At 41.0% G+C, this 15203-nt stretch overlaps 1 protein-coding gene across 1 annotated transcript in view; it reads right to left on the reverse strand.

Moving 5' to 3' along the window:
- The window catches only part of FAM166B (family with sequence similarity 166 member B), a 241483-nt gene that overhangs the window by 65086 nt on the left and 161194 nt on the right, over window positions 1-15203 (reverse strand). The window contains exon 5 of the mRNA XM_044087149.1: window positions 10042-10266. Coding sequence (XP_043943084.1) covers window positions 10042-10266 — 225 coding nt within the window. The remainder of the gene's footprint in view (window positions 1-10041; window positions 10267-15203) is intronic.

A 15203-nucleotide genomic window follows, 5' to 3' on the forward strand; every position in this document is an offset into this window, starting at 1 on the left:
TTTGACATAGCTCAAGCCAGTGATGGAAAAGTCATTCAGTTTGATTTAATATGTGCCCAAGCAGGACTGGTTAGTGTATACAGCACATAAGACTCACAACTCACTTTTATAGTAGCTGAACAGAAATACTATTGTTAAGTTGAGGTAAGTAGTACAGAAAAAAAAAAACCTTTGTCCATCTCACCTTCATTCTTTGCTGGTTAGGATTGGAACCGATAATTGGTTCTGACTCGGCCTATACTAAAGCTCGAGAGCTTCCACTGGCTCAAGGCAATACCCTATCCCATCATTCTTAGGGAGATTACCCAGATCTTGTTTGCAAATACTAAACAGAGTAACAGTTATACACATATACATATAATAGTACATACATAAACATGTGCCAGCTAGGACTAAGAAGGGAATCAGAGAACATGAGTTCCAAATCCAATAAAGACCCCCTCAATCCTCCAGGAATGAAGTAGGGGGGAAGGAGGGTGGGACACAAGAATGAAGGCAAGATGGACAACAAACATGGAATGGTATGATGAGTACATAACTTCTTTATGTCATGTTGTCCTATCTCACCTTCATTCTTTGCTGGTTGGGACAGTGTCCCCAGCACCTTTTTTCTTGGGTGGCTCAAGGGAACAAACTCTTCAGAACAGTGGATCTAAAGGAAGCCCTGTTCTGGAAGGTCAAATCTACATTGAAATGAGTGATAAAGGTATGAGGTTTTTACCCACTTCACTGCAGCACAAATTGAATCCATAGGTAGAATAGCCTGAAAAGCAGATGAGGTTGCAATGGCTCTTGTTGAATGACCTTTTATTTTTTCAGGCAGTTGTCTATTTTGGGAAGTATATGAATAGGTAATAGCATCGGTAAGCCACTTTGACAGAGTGACTTTTGATATTGGGGCACCCTCCTTTTTATCTGAAAAGGATACGAACAGTTGATCAGATTTCCTGAATTCTTTTGTTCTGTCCAGGTAGAAACATAATTGCCTGTGTACATCCAGATGGTGTAATTTATATTCTGCCTTGTTGCCAAAGTTTGGGAAGAAAACAGGTAGATCAATAGAATGATTCAAGTTTATCTCAGAGCAAACTTTGGGTAGTAATGATGGATTAGTTCTCAGGGAAACTTTGTCTTTATGGAAAACCAAGTAGGGGGGACGTATAGACAATACTTGGAGTTCTGATATCAGCCTAATTGATGTGATGGCCACCAAAAAGACTGTTTTCCATGTTAGGAACTTCAGATGACAAGATGAAGTCGGTTCATATAGTGGCAGGATTAGAGTGGACAATACCAAATTGAGGTCCCAAGATGATGGTGGTTCTTTTACTGGGGACCTTAGCAAAAAGGTACCTCTCAAAAAGGCCTTGCACAGTCTTTGGGAGATAATTCTGAATCCCATTTCTCCAATATGGTAGCTTGATATAGCAGCCAATTGAATTGGTATGGTAGCTGCTGATGCACCTTAATTAAAAGTTTTGCTAAAAAGTCTAAAGTAGAAGTTACAGGTGCCATGAAAGGATCAATGTGATTGTTGAAAGCCCGACAGGAAAACCTTTTCCATTTGCTAGCATAAAGCTTTCTAGTTGTCATCCTATGGGATGAGATCAGAATATGTTTCACAATGGGGGATATATCCTGAAGCCTGGCAAGGAGTGGAAGTGGAACAGCCAAGCTGTCAGTTTGAGGGATTCAACCGGGGGATGGAGTGTCCCTGACGGATGAGTCAGGAGGTCTGGAACTGGGTCCAGAATACACAGATCCTGTTATAGATGGGACCATAAGAAGGGGAACCAAATTTGATGAGGCCAGTATGGGGCAATGAGTATTAACTTGCTTCTCAATGTGTTGGCTTTCTGAAGGACTTTGGGGATCAAGGGAAATGGAGGGAAGGCATAAAGGAGACCTGGGGGCCAATCGTGTACAAGTGCATCCATTGGTGACTCCACCAGAGGGGGGATCAGGGCAAAGAGGCTGCTGCATTTGGCATTCATGGATATGGCAAAAAGGTCCCAGCAAGCCTGGCCCCATTTGCAAAAATTCTGTTTCACAATTTCCTGTTTCAGGGACCACTCGTGAGGCATTAGAATAGTTCTGCTGAGTTTGTCTGGTATCACACTGGATTTCCCCAGGATATGCATTGCTATTAGAAAGCAGTGGGAAGAGACTGCCCACTGCCATACTCTTTGAATCTCTCAGCACAGGGGATAAGATCTGGTTGCTCCTTGTTTGTTTATATACCACATGACTGACATATTGTCTGTCTGGATTGCAATCATTCCTAGTGGAAGGGAGTTGTGAAATGCCTGCAATGTCAGCAGCACCACTCTCATCTCTAGGACATTGATATGCAAGTGGATCTTGTATTCCTGCCAAACTCCTTGGACAGTCTTCCCCAGATAATGCCCCCCCCCCCTATCTGGGAAGCGTCCGTGGTCACTGTAGCTATTGGTTGTGGGGGAATGAACGATCTGCCCAGAACCACCTGAGTCAAATGAAGCCACCAGCATAAGCCCCTCATGCAGAATTCCATTGTGATAATCTTGTGGGACATGGGCAGCTCTTGCCTGGACCACTGGGTAAAAAGTAACCACTGGAGAACCCTCACGTGTAAGCGTGCAAGTGCTACCAAGGTTATCGCTGCTGCCATGGTACCCAAGATCTTTAGAACAACCTTTGTTTGCACTTTCTTCTTTGTCAGGAGGTTTTTTACTCCTGTCAGGAGGAAGTTTGACTACCATTTCTCGTGTTTAAGTCTGCTCTTATAAATACAATATGTTGTCATGGCAACAAGGCAGACTTTTCGAAATTTATTGTGATGCCTAGTTGGGAGCAAAGGTGGATGGTTGTGTCTCTTGCTCGGGTAAGTAGATGCTCGATGGTGGAGGTTAGGAGCCAGTCGTCCAGCTACGGAAACACCTGGAATCCTAGACACCTCAAGTGAGCTGTGGCTACTGCCATGCATTTGGTGAACACTCTGGGAGCTGTAGTGAGACCACAGGACAGAGATCGGAATTGGAAATGACAGTCTCTCAGCTGAAAGCGTAAGTGACTCCAGGATTGCCTGTCCATCTTTATATGGTAGTACACATCCTGTAGATCTATCGAGCACATCCAATTGTCTTTCCCCAGAAAGAGGAGTATTGACTGCAGTGTCACCATCCAGGACTTTCATTTTTTTTTTACGGATTTGTTTAGTCTGGTGAGATCCAAAATGGGCCTCCAGTCCCCTGATTTTTTTGGAACTAAAAAGAACCTTGAGTAAATTCCGGATCCAATTTGGTCTGCAGGGACATTCTGGATGACTCTTTTTTTCTGGAAACCTTTGAACTTCTAGGGTTGCCTGGTCTGGCTGAATGGGTGGAACATACTGGACTGACCTCTTTTCTAAAGGGGGAGAGGAAAAGGGTATACAGTAACCTCTGGATATGATTGCTTGTACACATTTGTCATTTGTTATGTTTAGCCAGCTTTTTGAGTACAGTGACAAGTGACCCCCAACTGCCTCCAGAGGTGGACGTTCATCTGGATGTCCAGATGGGCCTCCTTTCAGGAGCGCTGGAAGGGCCTACTAAGGAATGTATCCCGGTCACCCTAATTTTGCTGAACCTCTGTGCTGCGAGGTTGGCGTCTTCCATTGCTATTTCCCCCTCTGTCCCTGGGGGAAGAATCACCATATGCATCCAGAAAGGCTCTCTGGGACTTAAGAAACCAAATTTCCCCCCCCTTCTGGCCATTGGGGTAAGACGTGCTAGGGAGGGAAAAATGGACTCCCACAGCAGAAAGAGTCTTTCCCTCTTGCTTGCACCTGGTCAGTCTCTTTCATTTTTAGCCCGAACAAGGATGAGCCATCGAATGGGGTGTTGATAAAGAAAGACTTGAAGGGCTCTGCAAACTCACATAAGTGCATCCAGGAATGCCTCCTTAGGGAGATTTCTGTACCCGCTGCCCTACTCACTCCATCGGCTGCATAAGAGATAAGCTGCATGGAGGAGTTTACCACAGAATTTAAGGTAGAAAGCTGAGAGGTCACCTTGTCTGAAACCCCCACAGCTATAGAACCTTAAGGGGTATCACCTAACTACTTCAGGAGATCCCTCTGCAGCCTAGTAAAATGGGTCAGATAGTTCAGTGACCTAATGGTAAAGGCTACTGATGAAAATATATGTTTTCTGTGCCTGTCCATCCTACAACATTCTTTATTTGGTGAATGGACAGATGAGGAAGTCTCAGACAAATCCTTTTTGGTGGCTGCTGCCACCACTATATCATCTACTGGGACACCTTTTGTGAGGAATTCCTTATCAGATGGTGCTGTAATAAATTTGTTCATCCTCCTCGGAAAAAGTTCCACAGATTCTGGAGAGCCCCATGCCTTTCAACTGACTACTTTTAGGAGTTGATCAAAAGGCGGAGTCACCCAAGAGGTGTAGGGGTGAGACCCAAAAGCCTCCAGGTACATGGAATCCTCCCCAGAAGGGTTAATGGACTTCCAGCCACCTCTCTGCTTAAGAATTTGACATCCTCAGAGTGTGACTGTGGGGACCCTTCCTAATCATCTAGGTCCATATCTGAAGTGATATACCCTCCGGGGGAGTCTAGATGTTTCCTCTTACATGTCCTCTTCCAAGGAGCTCTCCAGATGGGTACTCAGGGGAGGTTTCAGAAGAGATGGTTTCACACAATGGGGCATTCTCGAACTTTGGGTCTCCACGCCTGGGGGGACAAGAGATGGTAAAGAGGTAGACTCTGGCACTTTTGGGGGTAGAGTGTTTGGATCTGAGAATAGAGCCATCTGAGGCAACAGCACTCTCCTCAGGGCCTTGAAAGCACCATGACCCCAGTCCAAGGAAGCCTCTGGCTCTGACTGCCCTTGAGCCAAGGCAATGGGCTGTGAGGCTGATGTAGGTGCTGAGCTCATCTGCGCCGAGGCCCCGAGATGTAGATTCAGATCAGACAACTGTCCAACCTGACTCTCCTCCCTGGACCCAAAGGGGGAGCATCAGCCCCTAAATCCCTCAATAGACAATGGCACTGAGGAGGTCAGAGTGGAAGTTGGGACCAAAGAACTTGGAGCAGGTCTCAACCCCTATGGTTCCGCTACAATCAAATCCAAGCACTCTGGCTCTGAAGCCACAACATGGGTCACAGGAAGAATCGAAGAAGGGGAAGTGATGGTTGTCGGACCTGAATCCTTCTGGGCTGGGCTCAACAGGATCTTGGTCAGCACCGGCATCTGTAACAGCCTCTTGACCACCTGCTCCACATCGTCGTCTGAGAGACTCGTGGAGGACCAAGAGGACGGAGTCAAGGATCTGATGGATTGTAAGATAGGAGAGTGCAAAACTGAGGAGACCGGTTCCAGTATTGGGGACCGGCTCTGCATATGGTACTCTGTCAGCTCCAAGATAACCAGTGGAGCCGAAGATGTAGCTTTTTCGTGCCCGAAAGCCTTCGGGTCCGTTGATGAATCCTTTGCCTTTCTTTTCGATGGTTCTGATTCTAGAGCTGTGGAAGAAGTCCTCTTAGAAGACTTTTCTGAAGTAGGGGATTGAGACTGGTGGGAGGATTTCGAGGAACTCTGTTTCCCTTCTAGTGCCTTAGAAAAAGGAACTTTCAGTAATCCCCTATTTGTTTTCCCTCTCCAATAACACTCTGGAGCTGAATGCATGGAAAAAAGAGCATGACTCTTGCAGGTGGACAGCACCTAAACAGTGCACACATCTGGTGTGTCCATCTGTCAAGGACATTTTCTGGCTGCAACTGTCACATTTTTTGAAGCCCAAAGGCTTAGCCTCTTTAGCATCGTTAGACATAACTTGCAACAGTACAAGGCAGCAACAGTACAAGGCAGATTACTCAACAAGCAGAGAACAACAACCTTTTTTTTTTTTTTTTTTTTTTTTTTTTTTATCAATAACACTAGAAACAACTACAAACAAAGCAAAGGGAAGCCAGAGGAGAAGTCTCTAATATAGACGATAATCTCTTCTAGCCAGAGGAGAAGTCTCTAACTAAACTCCTCACTGGAAACAAAGGCAAGGGAAGGGGGGAAGCCCTCTAAGTTAAATGGGCTGAAAGGGAGCCCTCTAACTCAAACGGACTACCTTACGATATAGAGAAATGGAAAATAAGATATTTTTTAAAACAACAAAGACCCAAAACTCTCTAATTCAAACAATTTTGGGTTTGGGATAGGAGTGGGAAGATAAACGGCCTAACAAAAGATGACGGGCAGCAACAAACAGTACAAAAAAATCACAACTGATTTATAAAAACTTGTGTAGCACACTAAAACAACTAATTCAACAAACACACCAAATATTTAGAGCCAAAAAAACAGTATAAAAGAAAATAATGATTCCACTTAGCATGGAGCCTAGTAGGAAGCACCCGATCTAGTTTAGTAGCAAACGAGATCTGGGTAATCTCCCTAAGCATGATGGGATAGGGTATTGCCTCGAGCCAGTGGAAACTCTTGAGCTTTAGTATAGACAGAGTCGGAACCGATTCTCAGTTACAAACCCAACCAGCAAAGAAAGAAGGCGAGATAGGACAACATAACATCTAATGTTCTTGAGCGGGGACAAGTGTGATCGACTTGTTAGAGTTTACTCAGTATGATTTGCAAAGACATTACATTGAAACAAAAAATCATAATGGGGAAGCCACATTGGGGTAGCAATATATTTATTTTACAGCAGGCCTCATTTCTTGATCATCTTAGATAAACAATAATCTTCATAAGCACTGATTGATAACAAAGGATCTGACTAAAGTACCAGGTATCTGTAGGTAGGTACTCAGTCAATAACTGAATTTCCTGGACCAAGAGAATTTCCAGATACATTCTTCAGTTTTTGAGCAGTACCAACATTTGTGCCTTTGGTTTTACACAATGGCTTAAAGCTGTCTCTATTTACATCATAATTTTACAGACCTTCTTGAAATTATCTTGAAGTTTTTTCTGATTATAGTCAGGTGGTGTGTATGTCTTTGTAAATACCAGCTAATCTACATGAAGGATTGGGAGGACAGACCATATGTGTTCCAATCCAGGTAACAGATGAACAGAGCAAAGGGAAGGGAGATTAAAGGCAGATCATTATGAACCAGAAAAGACCTTTCCTTCTTTAAAAAATAACATTTGGACTCTTATTCTGGCAGTATTATTCTCAAGGTTATTTGCAAACTAGGTTCATAACTCTTTGAATTCAATAATCCTTTTAATGCAAAACTAAAATACCATGATACATGGAATTATAGGCCTTAGCCTGGTCTTCAGACACAGCAACAATATGACATGCTTTCAACAGTCTGTGCCCTGTTATATCATAATGAGTTAAAACGACCATCAGATTATTTCATTTTGCTGTTTAAATATACCATACACAGAGAGGATACAATACCATTTGAGAATTCTTTATCCTGCTCCTTCACAACTTTCACTAGTTTCATTCTTTTTATTTTATTTCTCCAAATCTTTTGGGTTTCTAATACCATGACAGGAATGGACCCCATTCTTAAGTCAAAGTACGATTAAAGTTCATGAAATTAGTATTGTTTCACTCTTTGATGTCAGCCAGAAGTGCTCTTCGCAGCACAAACAATGTGCCCAGTACTGACTCATTCTGCAGTTTGTATGGAGTTACATGTACTGGTAATTGTTTTTATATATCTTCTGTCTGATAATGTTGGGCTTTCTGCATAATAGTTCACTATTTTAGTGATTATGGAGACTGGTTTCTGATTGTTAATGGAAGCACAATCTCTACCTTTGGATATAGGTAGCACAATGACATATTCCTAATTTATGGAGTCAGTTCACACACATACCACTCAAATGTCCAGATTTTCACAGAATGTCTAGATTTTTGCCTCATATTTTTGGTTTGTTCCTTTATATATATATATATATATATATATATATATATATATATATATATATATATGATTTTCTCACAAATCACTGATGAATTAAGTCACTAAATAATGATGTACATTTGAGTTTCAGACTTTGCATCCTTCAGAAAATGCATGCTAATGCATAACCTGTTATTCTAGCAACTTTCTGTGTTTATACGAGCAATATTTAAAATTTGTCCCTATTTTTGGTCCTTTGCCCCCCCCCCCCCATTATTTTAGGCTTTGTCAAAATTTCTTGCGTTAAGAGACAGAGAGGTATGAATTCACATGAAAGTGGTAGGTTAAAGATTTGAGTCAAAAGTCTGGCTGTTTCATCACAACACATTTGTAAGAATTAAGGAACAGGGAATAACAGCGCAGACTACAATATTCAGTTAGAATGCTGGTCTTGTTCTCCTGCTTACTGCACTGAAACTGGTGCGAAAGAAGGAGAGACACATCTGTGAGTTATAGGTATAAACATTTGCAGTTTATATGTTAAAAAAGGGCTTCATACCACACCTGTAATTACATAATTCAACTGATGATAAACTGGATTACCCTGCTGTTGGGGTATTTGTTGGAACAGGACATTGTTTCATCTGACCAATTCAACCCAGAATAATTTGGGATTTATAGAGTTTGACTTATTGTCTATAGACATATAATGAGTGACTTTTGCCAGTGAACTTCCTTTTAAAATTAACTTCTAAGCTGAAAGACGACAGCATAATGCTCAGAGAAATTAAAAATCTTGCCAATTTCCACACTTTAATTTTGTCATTCATCTTTTTGCTCTAGCATGGGCCTGAAGCATTTGTCACATAACCATCTAATACTTTCCATTCTAAGAATGTTTTACCCTTTTTCTTGACAACACTGCAAAAACTGGGTAGCTGTCTTTAGTTCATACTGTATGATGTTTTCTGTCCTGCTATTCAGAATCCAGTCTATTAATCTGCTACTGTTCATTCAAGGAAAAGGCCTTATGGGATTTAAGGCAAGTTGTTTAAGTCATCTTTTCTGCCATATTATACTTATATTAAGCTTGCATTTGTTCAGTCCAGATGACATTTATACACCCACCCTTACACATGTGTCGCTAGCAGAGAAGCTATTGCCTTACTGGCCATTTCATAGAAATGTAATATGTACATTTACTCCTTCCATATTAGGGATGGTGGGTGTGTTGATGGTGGTATTGGCTTTCAATAATAACACTGGCATCATTTATTATTATGAACATAAAAAGGTATAAGAACCCGGAGGTACATCTGAAATGAGAAGGCACATGCAGGAAAGCTAACAACAACAGAATTTTTTGTGGTAGCATCTAAGTGAGCAGTTAGGCAGAAGAACTGAGAGAGAGCAAAGTGAGAAAGAGCTGAAGTGCTGGAGGAAGATAGAAACATACACATTCTAAGCAAGCAAAGAATGCATACTGTAAGCCAGAAATTAAAAGAAGTATAGAATGCAAGTGTGAATCATTGTTGGTGTAAATAAGCTAAGAAATAGTACAACAGTGTAAAATTATCCAAAGAAGGCAGTTACACTGTTTGGATGATAGAACAGCAGAGCAATTAGCATACAGTTACCAATAATCTAATCAAAAAAGCCATGAGATATATTCATTTTTACTTAGTTATTCTTTTGTTAACCAGGAAGTCAAACTTGCATATCTGGAGTACAGGGTTTTGGATACTAAGCCCTGTTTTGAGGTGAGGATGTCTTGTATTTGGTTTTCTTCAAGCATCTGCGTCTGTGGTGAGGAAGGGACCTTAATTATAGAATTGTACTGGTCCAGTGGCATCTTTTTTGCTAGATCAAATATGTTATTGAAATCTGCTGCTCAGTATAATCTACAAACATTGCAAAGTTATTCATAGGTTGTTTTCCAGCTTTGCTTCCTTTATAAAACTGCTAGTCAGAATGACGGAACCTTCTGGAGCTTTAAACAACAATATGGACTGAGGTAAGTAACACCTAACAGTCTTCAACATATCACTTGAGTTTATTATTCCATTTTGTTAGTTTAAAACTGTTTTAATTATCTGAAAGCATAAATTTCACCTGTTGCAGGGCATTATTTTGCATTCCCAACTTTACTTTTGTTACCTAATGTTTAAAAATGCTTACCTGGTACATAGCCAGTATAGCGGGGTAACAAGCCCAGGTCCATAGGGTATATATGCTTTAAAGGAGGGAGAGTTTTCTTTTCTTTCTGTAATGTTTCTAGTTCTTCGGGTCCTTTGTATGTTTTGTCTGTTGGCATGCCACTGAATTCCTGAATGGCATGATTCGTGGTGATGGGATAGCCTGTGCCAATCATGAAACGAGAGCGAGGTACATACCCAGTGTAACCTGTTTATTACAGTATGAGGGGACACAAAAGAACCTTATTAGACCACCATTTCATCATGTATTACCTTTTCAAATATGCTTTACCTAAATAATAAAATTCAAAATATAAAAATGCTGTGCAGTGAGAAGATCTCATTCACTCAGTGTTTACCATTTCCTCAGCATAGCTTATTAAACAATAAAGCTTTCATTTCTACTTTTGTACAGTAATATTCACAATTAAACTTACTACAAGATGGTGTTAGGGATGACTTAACTCTTTGCCATTGTTTCCAGCACCACTGAAAGGCTTGTGCTGGAAGGCTACAATAACTGTTGTAAGCACATTGGTATACTTGTACTTACTGGATAAAATAGGTCAGAGCACTTGCTAGCACCAGCATAACAACAGTAGATATGTGTCTGGTGCAGCTGTACATAAGGAATAAATAATTTAGCTGGCTGATATTAAGTAGATTTAGCACACATCCCCCAGTGCTCCTTGTATGCTGTGGGTGATGCTGTTCATTATCACACTAACATCTGTTGTCATTAATATTAATTTCAAATTATATAATTATTAATTGATACTGTTTTGAGATGCAAAGATAAGCTTTGCTCTGTACCACAGCATGGCCTTTAAATCTACACCACTGGCACAAATTTAATATGTGACAATTTAAGGGTTACAACCTCAAGGTCAACATCGCTGGCCACAAATTAAAATTCAAGAGGTTGCTGGCTTTAACATTGTAGGGGGAATATGCACTACTGCCTCAGGTTATAGTCAGCACCTGCTGTATGTACCTAAATAGGATTTGCATAGTACAGCTTCAGATCAACGTTACAACCATTGGCTCCCCTGGATTTTGGCCATCTTGGACTGAGCTCAATAACTTCTAGTACAGTCTTACCAACAGTAAGTGAATTGTGACTAAGATTATTCTATGCACACGCACACACACACACACACACACACACACACACACACACACACACACACACACTTTTCCATGTGCAGTTAATGGTATCTCTCAATTACTAAAACCTTGTTTCCTGTCTTTATGATAACACTGACATCAATCAGACTGCCATAGCATGCCGAGAACATGGTTACTGTTTACTATTAAAATAAGTCAAGGATTAAATATTGGTAAATCAGCAGTGACTCTTCTAAAGGTGAAAGCCAAGAGCTGAGTTTACAGTATTTCAATGCTCATACCTTTAATCTAATAAATAAACTTCCAGCTACAAATGTTTAAAATTGAATAATAAAATTCTTTACTTGAAATAACTAAAACAAATGGCTGTACTTTATCTAAAATCAAACATTCAAGTACCTATAAGCTTACACAAAGAAAACACAAAGTAAATATGTTTAAACAAACAAATGGCTTAAAGAAAAACTCAAACACCTTATCCTGACATATCTCTACCAGTAGCATAAAGAAATACATGCTTGTCTGTCTACCTTTGACTTTTAAGTCCAAATAGCAGCTGCATTGTCCACCAGGCATAAAATGTGTGGATGATGGCCTTAGGGCTCAACATTCAGACTGTATTGTATAATGGCATTTTTTTTATTTATTGCATATTTACATTTCATGTTCACAGTACTATACTCAATCACATACTGATCTAGCTTAGAAATAAAAAGCCTATGTATCAGTGCATACTCTGATAGTAACTTAGAATCCTACCACTTTATTACCTCAAATATATAACTGTAATATCATATTATAGGATATATCATATAGGATATAATTTGTAACTTACAAACCTACTGTTGGATAGCAATAGTCATGTATCTTATTATCATGTACTAGTTATTACTTGATGGAGCATGACAAAATTGAAGCAAAGATTGCAGTTTCCTTGCAGGAGGAGTACACATTCTGATTTTTTTCTTAGGTTTAACAAAGACAGCATTGCCTACCAGCCTGCTTTAAACTTATTTTGAACACAGAACAAATAATAAGATGGCTTACTAATTCTGTGGTGCAAAGAAGTGCACTTCTAACTGTGACCCCAATGGCCATGACCTTGGATTGTCTAGTGACCTAGGTCCTTAAGATCAAGCCTTTGTTGGATGATCCCTCCTTGACAGAGACAGAGAGAGAGAGAGAGAGAGAGAGAGGAATGACACAGTCCACTGCACTGGTGACACCTGTTGGAGACACAATAACAAAGTAAGCTACTGAATGTACCAAGATGTTTGGTCTGTTCTGTTAAGCAGTACACATTGCTGGATTTTAGTGGAAGTAGGCACATGCCACTGATATTGAATTTATGGCCCTGCTTTGGCAGCATGCATGCCAGGCCACCAAGGGAAGTGAGTTATCAAAAAGAAAATAAAAAACCTACTGAACAATGCAAGATGATTGTGATTCCCCCATCCCTGGTTCTAGCATCCATCTGTTTCTGTCCTTTCATGGTCAGAAGGAAGAGGAAGTAAATGTGGTAATGAGGTAGGGTTGCCACCTTTTCAAATGCCCGAAGTGGGACATTTTTGGTACACATGTCAGAGTTTGCAGGGTAAAACATACCCACGGCCAGTACAAAGGACACAAAGTACAGTTTTGTACCTACCATAAATGTAGATGTCCGAGAGGAATGCATCTGCAGTCCTAACAAATGGGTTGTCCTGCCTCAGGCAGCCCTTCGGTCGGCCGGATTCCAAAGTCTGGGTTTGGCCTCGGCTGATGTCGCACTTCACCCGACGTCACTGCTGCTGTCGATTGGGTATAAAGGCATCAGCCGACGCCATTTTCCTCAGTGTTTCTTGCCCCAGATGCCAGGTGCCCTCTAGGAAGGCTAAATTTGGATAAATGCAAATGATTCCAAATAGTAGAGAGCAAACAAAAAATAAACATGTATATACATATATACAAACAAATACACCATAATAGATTCCCCCAGCTAGCTACAAGATGGGCAAATACCCTAGGAGTACCACAGAGGGGAAGGAGGGTGGGTAATCCTGACTGCAGATGCATTCCTCTCGGACATCTACATTTATGGTAGGTACAAAACTGTACTATGTCCTTCAAGGATGCATCTGCAGTCCTAACAAATGGGTAGAATACCATAGCCAAACTGGGGGAGGAGGCACTAAGAAGATTATGGTGTAGTTAAGATCCCTTGCAAAACAGCAGTGGCAAAACCTGCTCGGGATCTGGAGTATAAAGGCAGATTATAATGCTTGGCAAATGTATGCACAGAGCTCCAAGTAGCAGCCTCTAAAATGTCTTTGGTAGCCACTCCTCGTAAGAAAGCTGTAGTAGTGGCTATAGCCCTTGTGGAGTGAGGTCTGATGTTTTCTGGAGTTGTCTTCCCATGAAAGGAGTAACAAAATCCAATGCAATTTCCTATCCATTTTGAGATTGTCTGTTTTGAAATTGCTTTTCCTTCCATTCCTGCTGCATATGCTACCAGAAGCTGGTCAGTTTTTCTATTGCTCTTGGTTCTGTCCAGGTAGTAGCGCAATTGCCTGTGTACATCCAAGGTGTGCAGTAGTCTTTCCCCCCTGTTCTGTGGGTTGGGGAAGAATGTTGGTAGGTGGATAGCTTGGTTCAATGATACCCTGGAGACCACCTTTGGCATAAAAGTAGGGTTAGTTCTCAAGGACACTCTATCCTGATGCAAGATAAGGAAGGGCTGTATTGCCATTAATGCCTGTAATTCAGAAACCCTCCTTGCTGAGGTGATTGCAAGCAGGAATGTAGTTTTCCAAGATAAGAACTGTAATTCTGCTGTTGCTGCTGGTTCAAAAGGGGGAAGTGTTAACTTTTCCAGCACAAAGTTCAGGTCCCATGTAGGTAGAGGTGGCTTCCTTGGAGGCTTTACATTTTTAATTCCTCTCAGAAACTGCCTGAGTAGAGGATGAGAGAAGACTGGAGGATCCATGTTGTATTCTGCTGAAATTGCTGATGCATGAATCTTGATGGAGGAGTAAGACAGGCCATTGTGGAAAAGTTCTGCTAAATATTCCAGGATGTTAGCTATGTTTACCAATGATACATTTTCTCCTTTTGTTGTACTCCAAATGAGGTATCTTTTCCATTTTGCTGAGTAAGTCTTCCTTGTGGAGGGTCTGCGAGCCTCTAGGATAATGTCTTTAAGATAGTTCTGGGTTATTTTGTTTCATGTAAGATTCCAAGCAGCTAGCTGCAGTGTTTTCAAGTTTGGATGCAGGATCCTGAAGTTGCTCTGCGTTAGCAGCAGAGGAACTAGAGGTAGAGGCCATGCGTGGGTCCGAGACATACTTCTCAGAAGCGGGTACCAATGCTGCCTCGGCCAGTCTGGAGCTATCAGTATGATCCTTGGGTGCTCTTCTTTGATCTTCAGTAGCACTTTGTGCATCAAAGGTAGAGGTGGGAATGCATATGCTTTTAGGTTTTCCCAACTGAAGGATAGGGAGTCGACCTTCCAAGCAAGTGGGTGGTATGTCCTTGTGCAGAATTTTCTCAATTGGTGGTTGTGTGGGGATGTGAACAGGTCTATTTCTGGTAGCCCCCATTTCTCTGTAATGGTTTTGAAGATGTACTCAACAAATTTTATTTTGTTTTGAGAAGAAATAAAAACAGTAATAGATTCTCTTTTCCTGGCACAAATAAGGCCTGGAGCTGAACATTATTTACAATATTTACAAGTGACCCAAAAGAAACACACAATAATAATTAATAAAAAATCCAGAGAAGAAGAAGAAAAAAAAAAAATCCACAAAAGTCTATATCTCTTTGAACTCATATGATGGAGATTGTGTCTAGTTGCATTACTTCTATGAGTGTAAGTATTTTATTCCAGGGGTTGTCTGACCATTTTCTGGGGAACATTCTTTCTTCCTTGACCTTTATCTCCTTTTGTGTAGTCTCCTTAAGTAGAAATATAAAGTCTTCAAAACACGGAGGAGTTGCAGATTTCCATTTCCTTGTGATACACTTTCTGGCAACCGCCAG

Source organism: Protopterus annectens, chromosome 1.part1 (genome assembly GCF_019279795.1).
Source record: "Protopterus annectens isolate FY-2018-M chromosome 1.part1, PAN1.0, whole genome shotgun sequence".
NCBI classification, from domain to species: domain Eukaryota; kingdom Metazoa; phylum Chordata; order Ceratodontiformes; family Protopteridae; genus Protopterus; species Protopterus annectens.